Here is a 25,918-nt window from a genome sequence, read left to right as displayed (position 1 = left end):
AAAGAATTTTTTTGATGCTGTTTGCATTATTAAAACGGCCAAATTGATCACAAAAAAGTGACAAAACAAAGTTCCTGCACAAATGATGCACAAGAATTATTCTATATTTTTTCAGATATATATTTTTACACTTTTACAGAAAGGTTGTATCCATTGGTCTTTTTCCAGTCTTACATGTTGCTATTTTTAAAGATAAAGGCTCCGGCATACCTCAAACAAAGTTCTTTTTTTTTTGTTCTTTGTTTGTGGGCAAAAAAGAGTTTTGAAAAGACTGATGGCTCTATTTTAATGATCTGGGTGTAAAGTCGAATGCACATGGCGCAAAAGCATTAAGGGCAAATCCAAATCCACTTTTGCTATTTTAAGGATGAAAAAAAAAAAGCTTTGCGCTGCGGTGCATGGTCTAACAAGGTTTTGCTTATTCTCTTAATGAGTCATGGGTGTGTTTTGAGCATGTCATGCATTAAACAAATCAGAGTGTCATCTCCCATTCCCTTTAAGTGTCAGTTGCATTTCGCCATGGCACATTTGCTATTTACATGGTGGACTTTGTAAGAGAAAAAACTGAATTGACAAACTGAATGCTCCACTAGCGAGAAAATACTCATGCCACGAGAAGCACCACCGTGGCATGTCGCATTGATTTATATTTGCCGTGGACAGACACTGAATGTAAGAATTTTAAACTTTATCAGATGTGGCGTGCTGCATTTGGGCTTTTAACTGGTGTCAGAGTCATTCTGCGAGTGTGGATATGTGTGTGGATACATCTGCTACTCGACCCTCCAAGGTATTTATGTTGCTATCTTGGTGTTTTTATGCTGAAAAAATTATTCTGAAGTCTGTGGACACAAAACATGTTTAATGCTGCGTTCACATGTTAATGCGGCGATTTACATGTTAAGTCAATAAAATGCACATCCTGCGGCATGATTGGCCCGAATGACTCGATTGGCCCGAATGACTTGATTGGCGCGCATGACTCGATTGGCCAAAGTGGCTTGAATGACTCGATTGGCCCGAATTACTCGATTGTCCAAAGTGGCTTGAATGACTTGATTGGCCCGAATGACTCTGTGCGCAAATAACTTGATTGGCCTGAATGACTTGATTGGCGCAAATTGCTCGATTGGCCCGAATGACTTGATTGGCCTGAATGACTTAATTGGCCCGAATGACTCGACTGGCCCGAATGACTCGATTGGCCAAAGTGGCTTGAATAACTTGATTAGCCAGAATGACTCGATTGGCGCGAATGACTCGATTGGCCAAAGTGGCTTGAATAACTCGATTGGCCTGAAGGACTCGATTGGCGCGAATGACTCGATTGGCCAAAGTGACTTGAATGACTTGATTGGCCCGAATGACTCGATTGGCCCAAATGACTCGATTGGCCCGAATGACTCGATTGGCCAAAGTGGCTTGAATAACTCGATTGGCCCGAATGACTCGATTGGCGCAAATGACTCGATTGGCCCAAATGTCTCGATTGGCCCAAATGTCTCGATTGGAATGAATGACTCGATTAGCGTGAATGACTTGATTGGCGCGTATGACTCTGTGATCAAATTACTCGATCGGTGCGAATGACTCGATTTTTGCGAATAAAGCAATGTGAGTTAAGTGTTTAATGCATTTAACACTATGATCAATCGAGTTGGAAAATCTGAAGCTCGGTGGACATTCGTTAAAGTCCATGTTAGCCATTTAGCAATAAAGGTAAAGTCACCTGGCAGACAGAAGCCCTGCTTATGACGCGAATCCGTGTCTATTGTGAAGTGAATGTGACATGTGAATGAATCGAATTCGATGCAAAAATTAAGCGAATTTGGTGCTCAAATGAAGTGAGTAACTCAATGTTTACGCGTCTATTTGAGCATGAATAGCATGATTTATTCACACATGTCGTATCTGGTGTTAAAAAAGCATAAGAACGCCAGGACATATCCACAGTTTGTGTAGGACCAATGGCAGCTCAAATTAGTTTGGGACCAATACAAACTCCCCCAAAAAGTTCGTTTTTGGTGAGCTGTTTCGAACTGCTGAAACAAACTCAAAAAGAGCTTGGTTTTGGACTGATTTTGTTCTTCATGATGTCATTTTAGGGATTTTTTTTCTGATTTCATTTAAAGTATGCCTAGGCCTTAAGACTGAAAATCAAGAGATTTGGGTTAGAACTTAGTAATAAACCGCCCAAAAGACCTATTTACACTTAGTATTAAGACGCATTTTAAATGAGCACAGCCAAGAAGATGAGAGAGATACATTCCCATTTACGCCCAATAATCTAACCCAACTTTTTGTGTTCACTTTCAGACTCTTCACACCTATATTTAGAATCCTCCACACAAAAATGTATTCTAATACCAGGTATAACCAGAAACCGCAGACTGCAGCAACATGCTTAAATCCGCACATTGGCATTGTTGAGGTAGTGAGTTTTTGCATGGACCAGCACAACTTTATTGCATCATAAATCAGACTCAGAGACTGTTCGATAGGCCTGTATTTATGGCCCTGACTGGAGGAGACATGTTCAGGTTAATGAAGCATCTCAGTCTGAATGCACAGCAGCTGTTTCTGCTGATAACACACAATACGTCTTCTGTTGCCTCATCACGGTAATGATTTGCTAGTAAGCTAATGGTGCTCAGTGTAAAACACCAGACCACCCTAGAGAAGACTCACATTTTTCAGTCTAGTCTGGAGATATCCACCTATCCACCAATTTTTATACTCATTTTGAATATGCGCAAAAAAAACGGTTGATGGAAACGCCAAGATGTGCATCAATTTTGAAAATGCACATAAAAAAAATTTGCACATACCTGAGACGGATACACTTTTTATTCGATAAGAAAAAAAGTGCCATAAACTATGATGGAAACACTTTTACACAACAAACTTCAGTATGCACATTAAAAAAAAAGTCATGTGATTTTGTTATAAGGGATGATGTGGTGATAAAAATGTGTGTATGGACAAACCAGAAGGACGAGCACACTGTAAACCATCTGAAATGTTGTTTTGGTCATTCTAAAGCGCTGTAACCATTTCAGTATTTGTGTTATTATATTGTTAATGACCTCCAGAATCAAGAGTGTCTGTGCTCCACGTCTCATGGCTTCAAACGCCCCCACACGGTTATTGCGTATCAGCATTGTCTTATGAGACACAAGTCATTTATTAAATAAAGAAAAGATTCACGCAGCTTCTCCTACCACAGCAAATTCCATTTTTACTGCTGATATTTGTTGCCATTTAATCAGGAAGTGACAATTTTGTTCTATGTGAATCGTTGGATGGAAACGCTGCTTTATTGGCCATCTTATTATTATTATTATTTTATTTTATTTTTTTGCAGTAATCCAGTTTTGTCATAAATTTAATTTGCAGTTTTGGATGGAAACATAGCTTGTGTTGCGTCTTATTAGAAGGATGAGACATAACATTAAGTGAGATTTTTCTGGTGCTGGATGAAATAAGAGAAATAACAACAATGGATATGTGAAACAAAAGTAGTATGTATTAAACAATGATAGGAGACAATGAATATAAGCATTAAGAATGTAAATTAATTAATAACTGAATCAAACTGAAAAACAGGACTGTTGCCAAAATCAAGACATGAAGCAAAACTACCGAACTAAATCCCAACTCACTAAACTAATTAACTAAATTCATTCATAAATCCATTTTCCTTCAGCTTATTCCCTTTATTAATCTGGGGTCGCCACAGCGGAATGAACCGCCAACTTATCCAGCATATATTTTACACAGTGGATACTCTTCTAGCCACAACCCAGTGCTGGGAAACACCCATACACTCATTCACACACATCTACTACAGCAAATTTAGCTTATTCAATTCAAAGCGCATGTCTTTGGACTGTGGGGGAAATCTGAGCACCCGGAGGAAACCCACGCCAACACGGGGAGATAAGTGACCAAATTTTAAGACTTAATTAAAAAAAAAAAAAACATGGTTTTGAAATTTGAATTTAGATTACAGCAATGAGTCAATAACAAAAAAGCTTTTAAAAGAAAATTGATAATTAATATTTACACTTTACACATTGTATTTGGAGTTTTTATTAATCATTTGTTAATTTAAAAATTGTGTGGATTCAGATAGCTTCTTATCCATGGAGGTCACAGAAATCTGCTAAATATGAAAAGTTTTACTAATATTTAGCAGACAAGCTAGTAAAATGTTTAATTTCGATATTAAGTTGAAGTTAGAATTATTAGCCCCTTGTATATATTTGTAAATTCCCAATTTCTGTTTTAATGGAAAGAAGATATCTAAACATAATAGTTTTAATAACTGATTTCTTTTATCTTTGCCATGATGATAGAACATAATATTTTACTAGAGATTTTCAAGATGCTCGTATTCAGCTTAAAGTGGCATTTAAATGTTTAACTAAGTTAATTGGGCAAGTTAGGGTAATTATCACAATATCTATTTTTGTTGTGCTATATATTGAATCAAAATATATTGCGATAAACAATATTAGTGTCATTTTAAGACCATTTTATGCCACTTATTGTATAATACCAAAAGGACAATAATATAGCATCACAATGCAAGTACACTCTTCCAAGGAACACATAATATCTTATTTTTAAGAATGTTTAATTTAGTTATAGTCATTTTAACAATTTTATAATTTGGCATTTGAATCAGAATGTGAAAACGCATATCCTAAATAAATAATAATAAAATATTAACAAAAAAGTGCAAGGTAAAAAGTAACAGAGGCTGCGATATCTGCTACCAGATCTATTTTCAGTTGTCAGAAACCTACATGAAAATATACTATAGTCATTTATAGTATCACTATAGTGTTTTTTTAACCATACTGACACTAACCCCTCCAATAGAAATTGATATGTTGCACAGTCATGTTGCTAGAATAGTTTTTTTTTTATATACGTATGTATGTGTATATATATATATATATATATATATATATATATATATATATATATATATATATATATATATATATATATATGTATGTATGTACACTGTAAAAAATAACGGGTGAAATATACGGTAAAATACCGGCAGCTGTGGTTGCCAGAAGTTCACCGTAAAATATAAGGTTGCAACGTGCAATGCTTTACAGAATACTTTTTGATGATCTGTAAATTTTACAGTTGAAAACTGCTGTATGTTTACAGTAAATTTCTGTTAAATAAAACAAATGTATTGTAAACATGTTTACAGTAAATTACTTTAAAAATAGCAGTCGTAAGTGTAAATTCCTTTACAGTAAACTACTGTGTATAATAAATATACTGTAAAACTAACTACATTCTATTTCCGTAATAAACATAAAACAACTGTATTAAATATAATAGTATTTTATTGTAAAGTTCAGTTTTACAGAAAATTACCGGCAGCTGTGGTTGCCAGAACTTTACCGTAAAAAACACGGTAAAACACAAAAGACATTACAGTTGTTTGCCACAGATTTTACAACAATCAATCAGGTTTTTGAATTGCAAAATGAACTAGTAAATACAGTCTATAGCAACTGAAGGCACAAACTATAATTATTAGATTTTAATGAAACTACATACAGGGACTGTGTTAAAACAGTTTGAGCTGATCCAATAACTTGACCAGTGTACTCACAAAGGCGTGTTGATGTTGGAAATAAAATGTGTCCATATATAAAAGTAAGGATAATCAATGAAGACATATACTGTACATCCATCAGGGCTGCTTGCTCTGGTTGAACAATAGTATTGAGCCCACACTTGACGGAAGACACAGGACTGTGTATGTTCCAAACTTGAAATGTAGTACTGCTTGAAGTCTTGCATGTAGTCACTATTTCAATATGGACTGGCATGATCTCTCTGCAGAAAACAGACACAAAGACAAGTTAGTTCAAGAGAAATATGCTTGAACTGAAATAAACTCAGTCTTCTTTTCTTTAATTGATTACCAATGAACTGCACACAAGCAACACCATAGAATTTTGTAGGCCACTTTAATAATAAATACAATAATTAATAATCAATATTAGGGCAAAAGATTGAAATAGACACATCTCAGCACTGAGCTATCATAAGTATTTGCTTCACTCTGTCAGCTTGGAGCCTAAATTCAACAATTCACACAATTTGTACTAAATCATCAGATAGGAGTCATCAGATACAATCCTAGTCATTCTTACAAAAAAATACACTACAGTTTTCTAGGTTGAGTAATTGCTATAACTATAATAAAATAATTGTTTTTAAAAATATATATTTGTAGAAAAACTAGTTTAAATATAAAGTTGATAAAATATTTACATTGTGTGCCATTTTTGCTTTAAACTGCAATTAAAGATCTGTGTTGACAGTACATTTTTCAAAAGAGTATACAAACATCATTGTCTGCTATAAAGAGTCTTTTACTTTATCTTTTATCCCAAACCATTATTTTTAGTGTGTGGTCATAATTAAAGGGACAGTTGAACAAACAATGAAAATTTTGTCATTAATTACTCACCTTCATGTTGTTCTAAAACCTTAAGACTTCTGTCCATCTTCAGAACACAAATTATTATTATTTTTATTTAATCTAAGAGCTCTTTCTGATCCTCCCACAGATAGCAATGCTCCTTGTGTGAAGCAATGATAATACTTTTGGGAAACATTTTCAACAACACTTCTGATGTATAACATGGTACACTGGGAGCATTACCCAGTGTATATCATAACACCAGTTACATCATCATAACATTTTTATTTAACTACTGATTACATGTACTTATTAAGGGAGGATAAGAAAGTTCTTGGACTAAATATAAAATATATTTTAGTGTGTTTAAAAGATGAACAAAGGTCTTTCGTTTTTAAAACTACATGAACATAATAACAGAATTTTCTTTTTTAGATGAACCATTCCTTTAATGCATTATGCTAATATATTATTATAATCACAGTGTTGCAGGTATTGTTAATGCTGTTCTGTTGTCAACTATTGTTGTTTATTGATATAAAATTTGATGGTAAACACTATAATCTAAAGTTGTAAAATGATGTTAATAGACAAAAAAATCGATTAACTCGAGGAAATCATGTGGCAAAGTAAAAGTATTTATTAATATACTTTTTAGGGCGACATGGTAGCGCAGTGGGTAGCACGATCGCCTCACTGCAAGAAAGTCGCTGGTTTGAGTCCCGGCTGGGTCAGTTGGCATTTCTGTGTGGAGTTTGCATGTTCTCCCTACGTTCGCATGGGTTTCCTCCGGGTGCTCCGGTTTCCCCCACAGTCCAAACACATGCGGTATAGGTGAATTGGGTAAGCTAAATTGTCCGTAGTGTATGAGTGTGTATGGGTGTTTCCCAGTGACGGGTTGCAGCTGGAAGGGCATCCGCTGCGTAAAACATATGCTGGATAAGTTGGCGGTTCATTCCGCTGTGGCGACCCACAATAAAGGGATTAATATAGGGACTAAGTTAAAAAGAAAATGAATGAATAAATATACTTTTTACGCTTTGATTAATTCACATTTTAAAACATGAATTAAATAAATAGTTTTACAATTGTCTATTTATTTGTCCATTTAAATGGTAATTTATGTAAATTTTTATGCTTCAATTATTAAATTGATAATTTGTTTCTTCATTTTATTTCTGACCAGCACTCCTGCTCCTCTATATAAATACACCTACTGTAGCTAAAACATAAATGCACCATTTATTTAATTTGTGTATTTATACTGTGTATCTTTTTTTAATTACAAAAATGAAATGATGAAATAACAATTTTTATCACCCACGACTGCTTGAGTCTACCTAGCATTTGTTACACCATACTATAACACTGCTTACCATCAATTATCCTTAAGACTGGCGTCTGACTGGGTCCAGACTTGACTGAAGAGAGGTCTCTTACACACAGGATACAATGTTCAGAAAACCGGAACTTTTAGAAGGTCCTCTCTGTGAACAGGGGAAAAGAAACAAAAAAGGAACAATTCTAACATTAATAGTTATTAAATAAATATAACTAATTTTAGCATTTACACAATAGCTACAGTAAATATTGCTGCAGTTTCGAAATATTGAGCAGTTTGTGTTATTTCCAACTCAAAAGAATAATAATAATAATGTAAACAATGTACATAAATATAATACAATTTAGCTGAGATTTTCTTTACTCTTTTTTTTTTTTTAAACACAAACAAACTTTACTAAGATGACAATGTGATGAATGTGTGGTAATATTGTTCTGTAAATGTGCAAGACAACTTTAGCAATATAATTTTTTATTATTTTTTAAAAGCTAGCATAAAATTAAGTTAAATATAAACTAAAATAAAATTACACTTCAGTTGAGATCAAGCATAAAAATCTGTTTTGAGATTGTAAATTAGGACAATCCACTGCTATACAAGGAAAGATTGGAAACACGTTTGGGTTGTAATAAAATACTCTTTTAATGAAAGGTAATTTTAGTTCTACAATTTTGTGATACCAACAGAGTAAGGTTAGTTGAGCAACTGACCAAACAGTAGCATGTATGATCTGACAAATTGATGCATGGCAGTTAATTTAAAAGCTTATAATTTATATGTACTCACTGAAGCTTAGAGCCTGGCCACACCCCGTTTCTGCAAAGTTGGAAGCACCGAATTGCTCATCTGTGTAAGGTAAAGCAAGAGTTAAATAGGTAATTAGTACTTTTAAATTGATGTTTAATAATCAACAAAACTTACCCAAATTTATACTTGAAAGGTCTCTTATCCAAATAGAGACTTGTCAGGAAAAGAGAGTCCTTGTGTTCAAACTCTGGCAGACATAAGAAAATATATTGTCCTAAATAAGACAAAAATGTTTCAAGCATATCTTTCACTCTTTTAAAAGCAGTATGCACACTACATGTACTAAATAAATGGCTACATTTAGGGAAAAACAACAGCTGTGCTTCACAAGCCGCTCAACAAGTTCAACACAACACATACCGTTATTGCAGCAACCAAAGTTGCAATCCTGATCTCTTTCCATTGTTTCCTGATGAACTTTAGTGTTGCTGTTCAATAAAGTGGATACAACAAAAATGTCTCATTAAAAGTGAAATTTTTAAAAAAATAAACATTATTAAAAAAAAAGTATTAATTAACACTTTTTGTCCAGAAATGTGTTTCCTTGAAGTCATCATCTAGTGAAGGTTGAATGCAGTGCCTGAAATGTGTTAGAAGATAAAAGCTTTAATTTTACACAATATGCAATATTTAGCTTATAGAATGTGTTTACACATGCTGTTTTGTGTAAAAATAATTACATAAATATTCTCAAGTGTTTAGTTTACTTACTTTTACGTAGATTCTTAGATTTTAGCAATCCCACCAGTCATTAACTTAATCTGAAGTGTCACAATAATCACTGAAAAAAAGGTGTCTGGAAAGCATTTTCCAAAAGGTTTATTAAACTCCGCATGTAATCAGCCAAACACTCTGAACTCCTTGCTAGTACCAGAATATTTTGAAACAAAAAAAATAAATTAATAATAATTATAAATGCCAAAATCATAAGCATATAACACTATGTGCAGGGAGTATAATGAATTTGTTTTGTAACATCTTTAGAAAAATAAATTTAGTATATAAATTTGCTCTTTCCCTCAATGAAAACTAGAAAAAAAATGGAACAAATGCAGCCTTTAACAAAAATGTCTGTTACATTGTACTTTTAACAAAATCTGGAATAAGCCAGTTTACCAATTAAACAAAAACAATGCTCAATAAAACATTATCATTAACCCAAATACTAAAAGCGTACTTTCTTTGTTGGTGGTTAACAGATAAGGTAAACTGAAAACTCAATTAGTGGTGTATACGTGTTGTGTTAACACTTCAAATGATGTGAACTGAAAGTCCATATTTAACATGCCTCTCTCCACTCATGATCTGAGAGATCTGCAATGAGTGTGAGGACTCTTGGATTCACTGTTAGCTGTTTCTTGTTTTTCTTAGTTTCCACTTTTGTGCCCTTCTCAGGATTGATGTTGAAGAAACACCTTTTTGAATGCAAGAATTCAAAATTAACCACTAGATTAAGTGATTTGTTTAAAATAAATAAATAAATAAAATTATTTACCTCTGAATAAACTCAAGTGTGGAGCCCAGACCCACAGGATAGTGAATGTTGAGGCAGTAGTAGGTTGCAAACATCATGCAAACAGCCGAGATGAAGGTGGAGATGTATTCGTTGACAATTTTCTGGTCAACACTCAGCATGAAATGCTTTGCAGCATAACATGATGTTCCTGCAAGAAAACATAGTTAGAAAATAACTATTACACATGTATTACACATGAGCTCTGACTCCTTCAAAAAAACAGATCAACTTACCGCATACAATGATGCATGGAGTCACAGGTAAGCCTTCCACTTGTACTTCTTTTGCCATACAAGTTTCTTCCACATAGAAGAACAAGTCCTCCTCTTTTTCATTAAAGTAGGAGAGGATGAGGAGCACCAGATCTTTTACATCTTCTGAGCAGCCCTCCAGCTGTCCTCTCAGAATTTTCAGCTTTGTGGCCGCTTGCAAAACATGTTTGCTTTTTTCTGCACAAACACTTCTCATGAAATCTAAAACACGTTTTCCTTTTTTTTCAACATTACTGAGGAAAGTCTCTTTCAGGGAAACACCAGTTAATTCATGAAAGTGAACTGCCATGCCAACTTCCTTGAATAAGAAAGGCCACTCTTGCATGAGGAATTGCAGATCGGTTCCACTGTTCACTGATTTACGCTGGGAGAAGTATGTGCACTTCATGAGATGTTTTACCTCCTCTGTGTTGAAGGTTGCCTGTTCAAATATCACTTTCATTTTCTCTTTTTTCTCTTCTTGGCTTTCCAGTGTCTCACTCACTGGCATAAACTTCATTTCCCACTTTATGCAGCCATATGTGTCCTGAACAGCTGCCCTCTGTTCAGCTGTGATTTCATCTGTGTCAAATTCATCTGACCCCCGTCTGCGCTTTAATATTCTTGGTACTGAAGACCGCTTTACATTTTCAATTCGTGCTTGCAGCTGCTTGACGAGTGAGTGATATCCTGTTCCTACCACATCACCTTCTATAACATCTTGCAGTGACAGTGGATACTTTGCTACCATTTTCTTCGCAACCTCTGTGGAGGATTGTTTACCAGGAGAAGAAGAGGCATGCATCATTTCAGCAACTACAATTCGGATCATTTCTCTGCGTAACTTTGAGCTTGGCCTTTTCCCTCTCTCCAAACTCTGCATTAAGGCTTCTGGGAGCTTCTCCCATGGAATCTGGAAGCTGTCGACCCAATCTGCAGTAGCAATCATGTGTCTGGGTGATGGTGAGGGTGAGGGTGAGGAAGACAGTGAGACTGAGGAGCACGCTGAGGACACTGGAGAGGTCAATGTTGACTGACTATGGAATTCAGTTGTCTCTGCTGTAAAATAAATTGAAATTTAAATGTACAGAATGAAATTTGTTTTTTTTATCTTAACTTACAAGTAAATGTAACTTTCTGCATAATGTACTTACTGGATTGTTTCCATGCAGCCAACAGTTTTCTAGCTTGAACTGGTCTCAGTACTGTGAGCAGATCAGCTTCCTTAATATACTGTAAATCTTCAGTGGCTCCCACACCTAAAGATTGTAATGTCTCCAATACAATATTTAGATTTGAGGTTGGTAGGTCTGGTAACACATTAGTAATGGCACTGCTTATGTTGCTTGGCTCTACGTCATCCATTCTGAGTAAAAAAATGTAAAAAGACAAAAAGAAAAAAAAAACTTTCAATTTTGACAGCACAAGACATAATTAGTGTGACAAAACACTGTGTTTCAATGGAACCAGTCGTTGTCCATCTTTCATGTAAGCAGCCAATGGATAGAAATCAATCATGTCACAGATGTTAAAACACTGGATCATTTCATTGTCTTTCCTCACTGAGTACACATGGTACTGAGGAAGGAATTCTGCTGTGTACATTGACACCAAAAGATAAACGGTGTTGTTTTTTACCAAAATGAGCACAAGTTCACCAAATTCCACCAAGTCAGTATACCCTGTGACAAGGAACTGTCCTTTCTTGTAGGCTGTTCCTTTATAAACCATTTCTACTGTGACAGCTGTGTTGGTATCAGTGAAACCATATTGTCTGACTGCATCCTGAATGCCTTTACTGTACAGTGTTGAGTAGAATGGAGAACCACCTTTAATTTGCAAAACAGCCTGTCTATTGGAGCCTGCTGATAAATAAGCCTGCAACATCTGATGTCTGTTAGACAAAGTGAGACCAAGGTTTTTGAAATTCCTCAAATTTCTTGCACATCTTTTGAAATAGCTATGCTTGCTTTCGAAACGCATTGTCCACAATCTAATCAAGGGGCCAAATTTCAGAGTCAGTGCTGGATAATGGCGTAAGTAATGATGCTTAGGTCTCAGCTTAGTTTCGGGGAATATAGATGTTCTGGATTCTAAATACTCTTCAATAAGGACTTCAAGATATGCAATTTGAGGAACAGAGATTTTCTGAGCACATACCATGTCCACAATGTCTTTCAGCTGCAGAGTCAGCTGCCACACATCATCTGCTGCATCTTTCACTTGATCACCAATTATGAGAGGCATCAGTCTTAAAAAATTCCAGTTCTGTATTGCATTTCCAGTGAGCTTACCTGCTTGAGGGTTGACCTCACATGGCTTAGCAGCAGCATCTGAGGCACAGTATTTGAACTGTTTAATACGCCTGTTCAATGTAGAGTATGTGAACCATTTTTTTTTTTTTATGAAGTATTTCAGATACAGTGCCACATCATATGACAAAACACCCTCAAATATGTCGTGTCCCACACAAGGTGGCAGACCAGGCTGACACACATTAAAGTATTTCAAAGTATTGAATTCTGACCTGAATTTTACTCCTTCCACGTCTTGTGCTCCTTCTGCTTGGATGCGGTCAATTGCTGAGTTATAGTTTTGAATTGTCCGGGCTGGTCCACACAGATTTGGATCACCCTGAAATTCAGATCGAGTAATTAGACAATATCTACAGAAATGTTCTGCACGGCTGAAATTTTCAGAGAACCCACCAATGCAGTGGGATCCTAAATTATCGCCGGCAATGCAATAGACTGTTCCTTTTACTACGGTTTCATCTGAAACAGGAATTCCATTCTCCTCCAAATACTTTAAGTCTGCTAGTAAATTAGAGAACACCTTAGCATGCCCAAATTCTTTAAAATCTTTTTCTCTGCACAATAAAACAAGTGACATGTGGTTTGTGTCTGACCTTACATGAAGTGGCAAATTAGCTACAGATAAATAAACAGCTAATATTTTATGTCTTGTCTTTGCAGAGCCTAAAGGATTAACAACTTCGAATGCATCCTGATACAGTACTAGTTTTAGGCCTGATGGATTCTGAACAAAAAAGTCATTTGATTTGAACATCTGGCCATCAGTAACATCAGTTAAAACATCTGTGGGTGTGTCAGTGGGGTGCTCCTCAGACATACAATCCTGCCACATATCAGACTGCAATAAGCATTTTAAAGTCTCTTTGACTGGCACATAATAGGCAAACCTATCTTTTCTGTTCTCATCCCTTCCTAACAAAACAGTCTTAGGCTCCACATAATTGAAATTTTTTTTGAAACACTGAGCTCTTGTGTGTGCAGTCCTCATTGGCCCTGTATGACATGCAGAAAACAGATCAGATTCCTTGACAGACTGACAAATTTTGGTGATCTCATCTTCTGTTAAGGATGTTTCATTCTTTAGCTGTGAAGCAAGTTTACTTAAAGTATATGTCTGACCCAACTCGTGTATATTTTGAATCTCCTCAACAATGTTCTGTGTGGTTGAATCAGGCACTAAGAGCTGCCCTTGCAGTTTTAAGTAAAATAAACAAATATTTTTAAGAAAAAGATCGTTGAAATCGTCGGATGTATCTACATCACATTCAAATTCATGGCCACAGTCATGTGACGTTAATTCGGTTGTTACAGATTGTGAAGATGACTGATAAGCCGACGAGTCTCTGTACAAGTCACTAATTGTGCTTTCTGTGAAATGTTTGTGTTTCCGTGACATGTGGGAGGTAAAGGAAGATTTAACTTTAAAAGCATCTGTGCATCCTCTTACTGGACAACTCACAACACGTCCTTCTACAATGTGGTCTTTCAAGTGTGCTATTAGAGATTTAGCATCTTCACACTGTCGATCACATAACGCCATTGCACATTTAATAGGCATAACATCTGTCCCGACAGCAACGTTAACAGGCGCATTTACGTTATGTTTTCTGTAAAAATGAGCCTTAAGCGATGCATATGTACAGAAAGTCTGTTTGCATTCGGCTGCAAAGCACTTAAATAAACGCGGTTCATTTCGGTGAAGTTTGCAATGTATTACATAAGCCCTCAATGATTTGACTGACTTGCCACAGAAATTGCAACTCAACATCGCTAATACTGATTCTGTAAAAATGTACTTTTAGTGTAGAACCGTGTTGTCAAACAGACTTACCTCGAAAAGAGAAGTGGAGTTAGCAGGTGCCAAAGGTTTGCACTAAGCATCACAAGTTGAAGAGCGGGCGCGCTAAATCGGCGGCTGAAATATAAAATGTCGACAGTTCACGTTAGCTCATTGGGCGGTGCTATTCCGCCATTTTAAACGGTGTGCGCGCTCATTTTTCGCCAACTGAAATATAAAATAACGTTGACAGTTCACCTTCGTTTACTGAGTGGTGCTATTACTACATTTAAATATGCACTTTGAATAGTATAAATGTTCGTAATTTATACTCAAGTTAACAAGTAATTGTTAAATAAATACACTTTGCGTCAGACAAAAAGTCTTCCCCCAACTTCACAATTTGCAAGTTACCCTATGAAAAAATTTAAAATAGGCATTGGACTCACCACTTGCATTGCATGCAGATCGTGATTTTTTTTTTCTCTGCATGTGTGTTCATGTTTTTTACAGAATTTTTAAAACATGCTGTTTAATAATAAATAATCAATAATAAAACACATTTCATAATTAAAAACACTTTCATAATTGTCTTCATAATTCATCTTTTATTTTTGCTCATTCTAGCATCTTTTATTTCAACCTTTTATTTCAGCCTTTAACCTATATAGTTGTGATTAAATACAAAGTAATATGAAAAATCTAATATTTTTACAACATGATTACATAGTGGGCAACACGGTGACGCAGTGGGTAGTGCTCACAGCAAGAAGGTCACTGGTTCGAGCCCCGACTGGGCCAGTTGGCGTTTCTGTGTGTAGTTTGCATGTTCTCCCCGTGTTCACGTGGGTTTCCTCCGGGTGCTCCAGTTTCCCCCACAGTCCAAAGACAAGCAGTAGTGTATGTGTGTGAATGAGTGTGTATGGATGGACCCAGTAATGGGTTGCAGTTGGAAGGGCATCCGCTGTGTAAAACATATGTTGGATAAATTGGCGGTTCATTCGGCTGTGGTGACCCCTGATGAATAAGGGACTAAGCCGAAAAGAAAATGAACGAATGAATGATTACATAAAGGTCGATATATTTGTATTTTTACAATTATATCTTGAATTTGTTTTTCATTGCCTTTAGCAATTAAATCTCAGATTTGATCCATAGGGCCTATTTAATGAACAATACACAAAAGTACAGTAAATGACAGAATATTATAACATTTTACATTAAAGACTCAAATAAAACAGCATATGCTGGTGATGTAGCCTATGTTTTGATGCCCGTATTCTGGTTTCAATGTAATATCTTGGCCCTGACCACCATTGAGACCAGCAAGACCAGCATTGAAACCAGCATACCTTACCAGCATATGCTGTTTTTTGTTTTTGTTTTTCAACAAAGTGGATGGTTTGACCAAAAAAAATAATAAATATGTCATTAATCATTTTCGGAACAGAAATTAAAATACTTTGGATTTTAACATTGTAATTTGTGGCGTAAGAACCCTTGCTGTCTATGGGAGGAACTACGATTAAATCCAAAATATATTAATTTGTGTTCTGAAAATGAACAAAGGTCTTACGGGTTTGGATTTTTTTCTTTTTGAGTGAACTATCCCTTTTATTTGACTAACATATACCATTCTTTTAACCTCTTGTTACTGTAGAATTTAAAGTAAGTTTCTGTTGAATTTTTGAAGGTTTTATATTGTAAATTTTATAGTACACATCAACAAAATGTGTTTTTACACAGAATTATACTGTTGATTTTAGGGTAATTACTTGCTTGAGAAGTTACGGTATTTTTTTATTTATTTCACCAAAAAAATATATTTTTACTGTAAAAAGTTGTATTTATTACATATTAAAAGAGTAAAAATTAAAGTTATGTACTCTTTCTTAAATTACGGTGATTTAATGTATGTAATACAGTCATATACTATTTTGGTTTAAATAGTCTTTTACTGTTGCTGCTTTACAGTTTTTTACTGTAGTTTTCACTGACATTTTTTACAGTGTATGTATGTATGTATGTGTGTATGTATGTGTGTATGTATGTGTGTATGTATGTATGTGTGTGTGTGTGTGTGTGTATATATATATATATATATATATATATATATATATATATATATATATATATATATATATATATATATATATATATATATATGTGTGTGTGTGTGTATATATATATATATACACAGACACACACACACACAGACACACACACATATATATATATATATACATACATATACATGTGTGTGTGTGTGTATGTGTGTATATATATATATATATATATATATATATATATATATATATATATATATATATATATATATATATATATATGTGTGTGTGTGTAAAAAATTATTGAGGTTATATCCATGTGTTGTGCGATTAAGTTGATATATAATAATTACTATGACAGGCTTTTATAACAATGTTTATTTTTTCTGTAGACATTCAAACTAATAATATTGCTTATGAGGGCCAATAATATTGACCTTAACCTTCAAGGGCTTAGTGGCCCTTAAAATTCACTTAACTGTACATTAAAAGAGGCATTCAAAATATAATAACATGTAAGTATATCACAGATCTTTTATTCAATTGTTGGTGTCACCTCTTCTAGCCTGTTAAGAAATGAAAAGTAAATAAATAATAAGTGGTTTCAGAAAGGTTTTTTTATGCTAAAGAAGGGTTTACTGTGACAAGGGTCTAGCATTAGTTGCAGCAGCTGAAAAATGCTAAGAATTTCCATTGGCTGCTGTAATTGTTGTTATTTTGGCTTCGTAAGGAAATTATAAAGCCCCCTCAGTCTAAAACATGCATGCCATATGCTCTGTCTTTCATAATTATCAAATGCCACAGTAAATAGCATTAAATGCCTGTGCTAGCAGAGTTCTTATGAGTGAAAATAAATATATTTCACACTATTATATTAGGGTTAAGCTTTGCAATCAAAGCATGTGCTCTGAACTGTGTTTCCTGATTCGCACATTCAGTTTAGTTCAGTACAGTGGGGTTTGATGTTCACTGCTGAGTGTTCAAACACTGAAGAGCAAATTCAACAATGCACAGCTCCACAGGTCACAAACCATGCAAGCCAGTGGCGACAGTGGCAAGGAAAAAACTTCACCAATTGGCGAAAGTGAAGAATTAAAAAAAAACTCGAGAGAAACCAGGCTCAGTTGGGCACAGCCATTTTTCCTATGGCCAAACGTCTTGTGCAGAGCTGCAGTCTAGGTGCCAGAGGCTGGAGAGCGCTGGACTATATTAAAATAACATATTGTTTCATTTTTTTTCGGCTGTATTTGATTGTTGGGAAAAGCTCATTTCCACCACAGTATAAAAATATCAAAAGCAATAAGTTGCAATTCTGACGGACTGTTGAAATTTGGAGGGGGGAAAATGGAAACGTTGCAAATAAACATGAAATAGTTACAAGATAACAACTTTTTTTTTCAGAATTATGAATTTATATCCAATACAATCTCATTCAAAGTATGAAAAGTTAGAAAATCAAAGTTTTTTTGAGCAAACGCTGTGGAAAAACTCTGAATTGGACATGGCAGAAATAAGCTCCTCATACATTAAAGTCTAAAATGAATAAACCAAAACATTGATTCATTTTAAATGAAGGTTTTGATTAAAAACAAAAGATAACACCAAACTGAAAATAAATCCTGACCGTTGTGGATGAGGGGAAAAACCTGCATGTTAAGTCTTCCAGTTTTTGTCTTATCTCTGTTAGTCATTCCATTATTAACTCAGCTTATTGTCTCTACTTTCTGTTTCAGAATTCAGTTTTGTGTAAAGCAGCGGTGCATGCTGGGGTCATCATGGACCAGTTTGGAGGACCAATCACGGTGGAGAATCGTAGAGGGCTCAGTTACTACCCTGCGGTCAGAGCTAATGGCATCCAGTCAAAAGAGTGAGTTTCTGCAGTGGTTGCTGTGGTCTTTCTTTACGCTTGAAGCCTCAGATTTTATCTGTGCTACATGCATATTGTGAATGCTTTCATATTCCTAGGAGAATCAGCTTGTGGGCTTTCATTTCTTCTATTAAAGGCACAATATGTATGATTTTTTTCATTGAAATATCCCAAATCTACTATTTTAATTCAATTTCAGTGTAGATTGTGTTACTAAAAATATAGTAATATTACTAAAAAATATTACTCTATACTAGAACAGTGTTATATATTCAAAATATTTTGAAGTATGTTAAAATGCAGAGAAATTAGCAAGTTTAACTATTAACGTAGAATTTGTTTCTGATTTGTTTTTTAAAGAAAACAGGGAAATGCCAAAGACACCTTAATATGTTTAACAAGTCAGGGCAGCAGTATATTTCCGTATTTAGTATGATAAAACAGCTCTGCTTCTTCTGTAAGTGATCGCGTATAAACCGGGAAGCAGTCAGGTGTGGCATAATAAAAGCTCTGCTGCTTTTACCTTGCGTCACATTCATCTCTCATCAGCAATTGCTTTAGCTTTCATGTTTGCTTTTACCACTTTCAGCCTTATTCTACTTCATAGTATCATGATAGGATTAAGTGAAAACGACAACTCCCATGATTCCACAATCATTCAGGGTGTCATTTAACTACACCTTAGTTTGCTGCGAATATGCTCCCTCTAGTGGTTAAAATGACATATTGTGCCTTTAAAACATCCTGCAACGTCCGACACGTAAAAAAAAAAAAAAAAAAACATCCTCCTGGAAGCTTTAGTTGATTTGACTTGTTTGCCAACCAGGTGGCATGTCATGTCTTGGGGTACGTATAGAGAATTCACTAAGAGGGTCAGGATTGGGGTTGAAAACAATAGTTTTTTCCTCATATATATTTGTTTTTAGTGTAAAAAAAATATTACCATTACAAGTGAAGCGAAAGCAATGCACTAAAGCAGTGTTTCTCAGCCACGTCCCTGGAGGACCACCAATGCTGCATGTTTTAGATGTCACCTTGGTCTGTCACACCCATCTCAGGTCTTTTAGTCTCTGCTAACGAGGTGATGATCTGAATCAGGTGTGTTTGTTTAAGAAGACATGGAAAATATGCAGAGCTGGTGGTCCTCCAGAAATGTGGCTGAGAAACACTGCATTAAAGAGATAGTTGTCTTAAAATGAAAATTTTCTCACTATTTACTCTCCTTCAAGTGGTTCCAAAACTTTAAAACTTTTTTTTCACAAAAAAAAAATGTTTTGTGTTCAACAGAAAAATGAAACTAAAATGGGTTTGTGGCAAGTGAAAAGTCAGGGGTAAATGAGGATAAACAAATATTCTGATTGTTGTGGGTTTGCCAGATTAGATTAGAAAAACGGTTAAATTACAGTTTCAAAGCTTGAAAGTGAAAGTCTGTCTTCTGGTTCCCCTAACAAGTCACAACACGTCTTTCTCCAGGACTTCAGCAAATGGCTCAATGTTTCCTTGGTTGGTTTTGTATTTGTAGGAGTTATTATTAAGCGGTGATTTCTGCTCTTTTTTTGTGATGGACTGTTCAGATTAGATTAGATTAGATTAGATTAGATTAGATTAGATTAGATTAGATTAGATTAGATTAGATTAGATTAGATTGGATTAAACTTTATTGTCATTACACATGTACAAGTGCAATGCAACGAAATGCAGTTTAGGTCTAACCAGCAGTGCAATAGCAGCAAGTGCAGGATACAGGAATAAGTTATAAAGTGCAGTTATAGAAAACTATGGTCATATTTACAGATGGATGTACTATCAAAATTATGTACAGGTTGGATAAGCTATGAGCAGATTTACAATATATGAATATATGTGCATAGATACCTATAATGTCAGGGACACTCAGCCTGGACAGTTGCTCTTTCACCGATTTGTCAGTGGGGAATTGGGGGGCAGGTTAAGGAGGAAATTGAGATTGCCTCTCGTTATAGTCTCTGAGGAGTGCTTGAAGTGTCTATTGAGGAGTGATTTATTAGGACTTTCCCACAGCCAGAGATTATACTGCTGTCCCATTTAAAACCTGCTGAAAGCTACAAGGCATATCCTCTTCTTCACATTCGTTTCTGTGGGCTTTCTTGATTTGTTTGTTGTGCATTACTATGTTGTTTCTCGGGAGCTTGCTTGGGTATTGCTGCAGTGTACTGATGCATTGTTTTTAGTGTGTCACAAAATGTCATAGTAAATTACTAATTTTATAGTGTCTTTCACTGTTTTGCAGTGAAAATATGCTCTTATTTACATATGTTAATTCACGCTGGGTAATGAATAATTTATGCACAATGTAGAGACAGAAATGACATGCCGTTATTTAAAGATAAATCATACTAGGCTAAATTGTTTGTTTAATAGAAGTCTAATCTGTGGAATAGAAACCTAGTATGACTTCTGTTGTGATCTGGCACTGGAAAACAGGATTAAATATCCTAATAAAATAGTCTTGGAAATGCTGAATGTTGCTAGGAGGTTTATAGGGAATTGTGGGATTATTTAGAGGTTGATATTCAGCTATTACGAGTTGTTAAGTTTATTAAAGTGATGGCTACCAAGGTGTTGTAAATGGTTTGTAGTGCATTGCTATTTGGTGTCTAGGGTATTTTGGGTGTTTTCTGTGGTGTTGCTATGCAGTTGCTAGGTATTTTGGATATTTTTAGTGTGTTGTTGTGTGGTTGCTAGCATGCTGTGGGTGTGAGTTGCTGTTTGCTATATCATTGCTTTGGGTTGGTGATAAAATTGGAAGCGTTTTTTATTGACCGTAGTCCAAAGACATGTGCTATAGGTGAATTGGGCAAGCTAAATTGCCAGTAGTGTTTGAGTGCGAATGAGAATGTATGGGTGTTTTCCAGTGATGGGTTGCAGCTGTAAAGGGTATCCGCTGCTTTGAACGTATGCTGGATAAGTTCGCGGTTCATTTCGATGTGGCTACCCCAGATTAATAAAGGGACTAAGCTGAAAAGAAAATGAATGAGTTTTGGTATGAAGGCAATAGCTTTATTGAAATGTGGCTGCTGAGCGCGTGCCTTGTAAACAACGGCAATAAGCTTAGGCTGTAAGTTTGTCATTTCCAATGGAGCCAAACCACCTGCACGACGTGCATATGGGAGCGACGTGCACATATTGTGCAAGTAGCACACATCTGAACTGCGCGCATTTTCCAACTGCACTTAGTTGAAAACACCTCAACTTGTTTTTGCTTTTAACTATTAAAACTATTTGCCTTAGTAATGTTGGTAATTTAAAATAAAGTGATTGAATAAAAATAAAAAATCCAAATATACTTAATTGTATTGTTAAAAATATTTAATAATTATTAATATAGCATAAAATGAAACAAGATATCGTGATAACTTTTTTTATGCAATATCGCCCAGCCTTATTATTGCTATGCAGATACTTGGGTGTAGGGTTGTAACGGTATGAATTTTTCACGGTATGATAATCGTCTAAAACAATACCACGGTTTGACGGTTTCGCGGTATACGGTATGTTACAAATGTTACAAAATAATAGAACAGTGAAGCAAATTTGACTTTTTCCAAATAATATATTTTTAGTTACTATAAACAACACCACTTACAATGAACAAATAAAAATAAGAAAATAATAAATAATGTGTCAAAGTCCAAATAAAGTCCAAATAAACATGGTGCAAATCCTCAGTAAAAAATAGATATAAATATTTACTATACTATAAATAGTTACATAACGAAACTAGATTCAATATGGACCATCCTTAGGTTTTATGTGCCAGCATGGATATGGTTGTCTGTGGATATGGATTTGGAAATGGTTGTCTGCAATGCAGATAAACAGCTGCATCTTCATTTTTGTCTTTTGAAAACAGAAAGAGCAGCAGTTCGTCTTTGCTGTGTCACTGTTTTGTCATGTTTCTGTGCTGCTGTGCATGCAAAAGTACTTAGTATGAGAATTATTTCATGCAAAACTTTTTTTTGGCGTTTTATTTAGCCGCGCATAAATGTATGCCTTTCTCTCATTCCGTGTTGTTCAAAAAGCTTGGTCCACAAACAAAAGCGAAACCTATGCTTATTGGTTGTGATATAGCGAGTTTGAACCAATCTGGGCATGGAGGAGGGATAATGCATCAATGTATCATGTCTGGTTTGTCCGGAGACACAGTGACGAGCGTTTCTTTGTCAAATCAGCGTTGTCAAATGTTGATGACGTAACCGCACTGATTCCGGAGCCTCTGAAAGTCCGCGACTGTTATGTGAAACTGGAAAGCTGAGATTCTCTTCTTTATGCCAATCTTTGAATTGTATGAATCGGATCAGCGGATCAAAAGTTATTAAACATTTAAGAGCAATACTTATTTTTAGCCGCGGGCGGCTGTCTCGGTCTTTAAGGGTTAAAACCGTTGATAAGCAATTGTTCATGGTATGATAATCGTGCACGTTCAAATCGTGGTAAACCGTCATACCGGTATATTGTTACAACCCTACTTGGGTGTTCTGATTTTTATTTATTTTATTGTGCATTGTGTGGTCACTAAAGTGTACTGGATCATATATTTTTATGCCTTAAGAGCAACAAGTTGACTCTACTTTAAAAGGTGTGTAAATCCATTGTAAGTTTGAATGGTTGACAACTTAATCTTTATCATTATGCACTTAATTAATTTACTTGATAATTTTATGGCAGCATATGTTCATATAAAGTGTAGAATAAAATCAATATTTAATTTTTAAAAAATCATTGTAAGGTCAATATTATTAGCATTTTTTTTATTGTCTACAGAACAAACCACTGTTATACAAGGACTTGCCTAATTACTCTAACTTGCCTAATTAACCTAGTTAAGCCTTTAAATGTCACTTTAAGCTGAATACTAGTACCTTGAAAAAAAAATCTGGTAAAATATTATTTACTGTCATCATGGCAAGAAATAAAATCAGCTATTAGAAAATAGTTCGTAACACTATTAGATTTAGGGGGAAATTGGGGGGGGGGGGATCATAATATATAAAATATACAAGAGGGCTAATAATTCAGGAGGGTTAATAATTCTCACTTTAACTGTGTATATATACAGTATACAGTGTCCTTTTCCAAATGATGATATCTAATAAATTCTTTCAATCACTAAAACAGCCCAGTTCAGCCCCTTGTAAGCCCTGGCTTGCTCCTTGACAGCGGAAAAGTGTCTAGTGATTAATTAAAGCCCTGTCATGTGAAAGTAACGCCTCCAGAAGCCGAAAGGGAGATTCCCATTGTCAGTCCTGTTGTGCTGCTAAATTCAGAGGACCTCCCTCAGCGTGTCCCGCATCTCTCCCTGTGACAGCAGATCTGGGGTACAGCTGGGCCGCTCAAAAGAGCAGTGTGGCAGTAATTAGAGGGGAAACAGGCTGGGAAATCGCATCTCTGTCAGCCATTACTTAAAAAACCTGTTATTTTCACAGGCTTCCTGGATCTGATTACTTTTTCATTACTTTTATGGCAGCCGAGCAGAAACGATTTCAGAGTTCAGGGTACAAAGTGGTTTTACGACGGCATGAATCAACCGAAATGGGATATAGGGGATAGTGTGCCAACAAACCAAGAAAGAAAGAAATAAATATACATCTGCAGCCTGGGAATATGAGCAATAAACTGTTGGTGACAGACATACAATCGAATAAAAATTAACAGTAAAATGAATCCAGTGCTGATCAGAGTCAGCAGACTGGAATAACTTGTGCACGCAATAAAACGTGCAGAAAGCCTGAGATCAAAACCCTGAGTAAATGTAATTACAGGAACTCAACTGATATTGACTGTCGTTCCTGGTAAGGTTTAAGCAGACTCTAAGGATGTTACAGCATTTGTAAAATCTACTTAGAGCGGAGGTGATGGATTTAATTTGACTAATCAATTGGTTTTTGGGAAATGAATTTCTAATCCACCAGTGCAACATCACCAGCTTCATATATGAGATTTTGTAATGTTTGCGAGAAAAAACATATGTGGAATATCAACAAATTGATATTCCTTGTATGCCAAAATGCGATTTGCATTAGTTAAAGTGAGTAAACCCACCGGAAAGTTAATTGTATGTCAATTGAAAAGTTCAACGTACTGTTGAATGCCAAATTAATAGCCTTTCTGTGTTTTATTTAATTATTATATTTAATTTTATTTATGTATTTATTAATACTCTTTTTTAAATATTTCCCAAGTGCAGTTTAAAGGCTGATTTATACTTCTGCGTCAAACACCGGCGTATGCTACGGCGCTGACGCATAGCCCTTCGCCATGGCCGTCGCTGTTACTGACGTGCACCTCTCAAAAAATGTAACTACATGTCGCAACAACGCGTAGCACAAGCTCTGTGATTGGTCGGCTTGGTAGTGCTGACGAGTCGGGGCGGGACCGAGAGCCGCGCGAATGGCGCGTACCCAATGTAGCGATTGTTTACAAGTGTGGAGTCCCGTGAAGGAGCTCCGGATGGAAAGTTTTGTTTTGTGTTTACCTCATAGTTAAAGTTGTTGCACGTCCGCCGGTTTCTGCCTCAAAATGAGCGAGTTTGAGTCACTTGTACATCCAGGAAGTGTTCAGGAAACACAAAACAGAAGCGAAGAAACTCGACACAGAGAAACATTTACACCTCCCTGCCAACTAGCGTTTCGGAAGTGTTAATGCAGACCAACAGAGACAGCGCGCAGAAGTATAAATGCACAGCCACGCTTGCATGCGCCGTGGGTTACGCCGGTCACTTGACGCAGAAGTATAAATCAGGCTTAACAGAGCAAGGATGGTATTTCACTGTATTACATATATAATACTATATATAAAAAAATTCCTCCTGATAAAGTCTTATTTTACTTTGGCTGGAATGAAAAAAAATTGTGAGATATTAGTTATTTAAACATCTTTACAATATTTAAAAATATGTTGAAAGAAAAACCCTCTATTAAACAGCACTTAGGAAATATGTTAGGAGTGTAACAGATCACTGTTGATCTGTGAATCATACGGATCAGGTTCAGAACACACGTGACCCAAGGGGTAATACATTTTTTTAACTTGTAGATTAATCCTAGATTTGTAACGATCACAGAGAGGTCACCTCTCGCGTCATTCTAATCACATGTATGAAAGCATTTAGGCTTTCCTGTCAAATATAATGATGATGGAAGAAGTGGGTTATTCAGGATGCGGTAAGTTTCTTAGATTATTAAAGGTGTTTTCTGTCACTATTTGTTTAGCCTGCGTTAATGCATTCAGTGTAAGTTGCATGATTAATCATTAAAAGATCTGGATCTCAACACACACGTGCATAAATCATAAATGATGGTGATTTGCAAATGTTTATTAATCCTTCGAATCGCTGCATTCAAATCTGTGTTTGAAAAACACAAAAATCAAGAAAGAAATTCAGTCTTTAGTTTACAATATAATTGCACAGCAGTTCTGGGACAACATTTTGTAGTTTAGATAAAACCACTGATGTTTATGGTGAAGATTAA

The 25,918-nt window shown here is 35.5% G+C and overlaps 2 protein-coding genes and 2 long non-coding RNA genes across 15 annotated transcripts in view; 1 reads left to right on the top strand and 3 right to left on the bottom strand.

The window, feature by feature from the left end:
* LOC147839443 (uncharacterized) overlaps positions 1 to 22,116 on the bottom strand; it is an 837,962-nt gene extending 815,846 nt beyond the window's left edge. Inside the window, exon 1 of the long non-coding RNA XR_015519156.1 lies at positions 21,850 to 22,116. This is a non-coding gene — a long non-coding RNA (uncharacterized LOC147839443). The remainder of the gene's footprint in view (positions 1 to 21,849) is intronic.
* The window catches only part of dcbld1 (discoidin, CUB and LCCL domain containing 1), an 88,550-nt gene that overhangs the window by 30,916 nt on the left and 31,716 nt on the right, over positions 1 to 25,918 (top strand). For all 11 annotated transcript variants that reach the window (XR_015518013.1, XR_015518012.1, XR_015518010.1 and 8 more), the window contains 1 exon segment: positions 18,274 to 18,407. Coding sequence is in view for 2 of the 11 variants with exons in the window: in XM_087297844.1 (XP_087153970.1) it covers positions 18,274 to 18,407 (134 nt within the window). In the remaining 9 variants the exon portion in view is untranslated.
* Positions 5,358 to 9,284, bottom strand: LOC147839445 (uncharacterized). Its single transcript, XR_015519065.1, has 6 exons — positions 9,137 to 9,284; positions 8,976 to 9,043; positions 8,730 to 8,802; positions 8,595 to 8,654; positions 7,843 to 7,953; positions 5,358 to 5,874 (listed from the first exon to the last, which is right to left on the bottom strand). It is a non-coding gene; the product is annotated as an uncharacterized LOC147839445 (long non-coding RNA).
* On the bottom strand, positions 9,411 to 14,619 carry LOC147839444 (uncharacterized). Of its 2 annotated transcripts, XM_087298721.1 has the most exons (6): positions 14,529 to 14,619; positions 12,910 to 13,016; positions 11,537 to 11,748; positions 10,365 to 11,441; positions 10,111 to 10,279; positions 9,411 to 10,030 (listed from the first exon to the last, which is right to left on the bottom strand). In XM_087298721.1, exons 3-6 carry the CDS (start codon positions 11,745 to 11,747, stop codon positions 9,895 to 9,897), a joined length of 1,593 nt encoding a protein of 530 aa, XP_087154847.1. In that variant the 5' UTR covers position 11,748; positions 12,910 to 13,016; positions 14,529 to 14,619; the 3' UTR covers positions 9,411 to 9,894. The 2 variants fall into 2 exon arrangements, with proteins under 2 accessions (XP_087154847.1, XP_087154846.1); XM_087298720.1 differs by having other exon boundaries at positions 12,910 to 14,593.

The sequence above is a fragment of the Danio rerio genome, chromosome 20, assembly GCF_052040795.2.
Source record: "Danio rerio strain M-AB ecotype USA chromosome 20, GRCz13ab, whole genome shotgun sequence".
Classification (NCBI taxonomy): Eukaryota; Metazoa; Chordata; class Actinopteri; order Cypriniformes; family Danionidae; genus Danio; species Danio rerio.
This window is presented reverse-complemented; position numbering and strand designations above follow the sequence as displayed.

Coding starts and splice junctions, on each gene's coding strand:
- LOC147839444 (XM_087298720.1), bottom strand. CDS start 14,465: ATGTTGAGTTGCAATTTCTGTGGCAAGTCAGTCAAATCATTGAGGGCT. Junction 11,442..11,536: donor GGCTGCATGGAAACAATCCA/GTAAGTACATTA, acceptor TTTATTTTACAG/CAGAGACAACTGAATTCCAT. Junction 10,280..10,364: donor TCCATGCATCATTGTATGCG/GTAAGTTGATCT, acceptor GTTTTCTTGCAG/GAACATCATGTTATGCTGCA.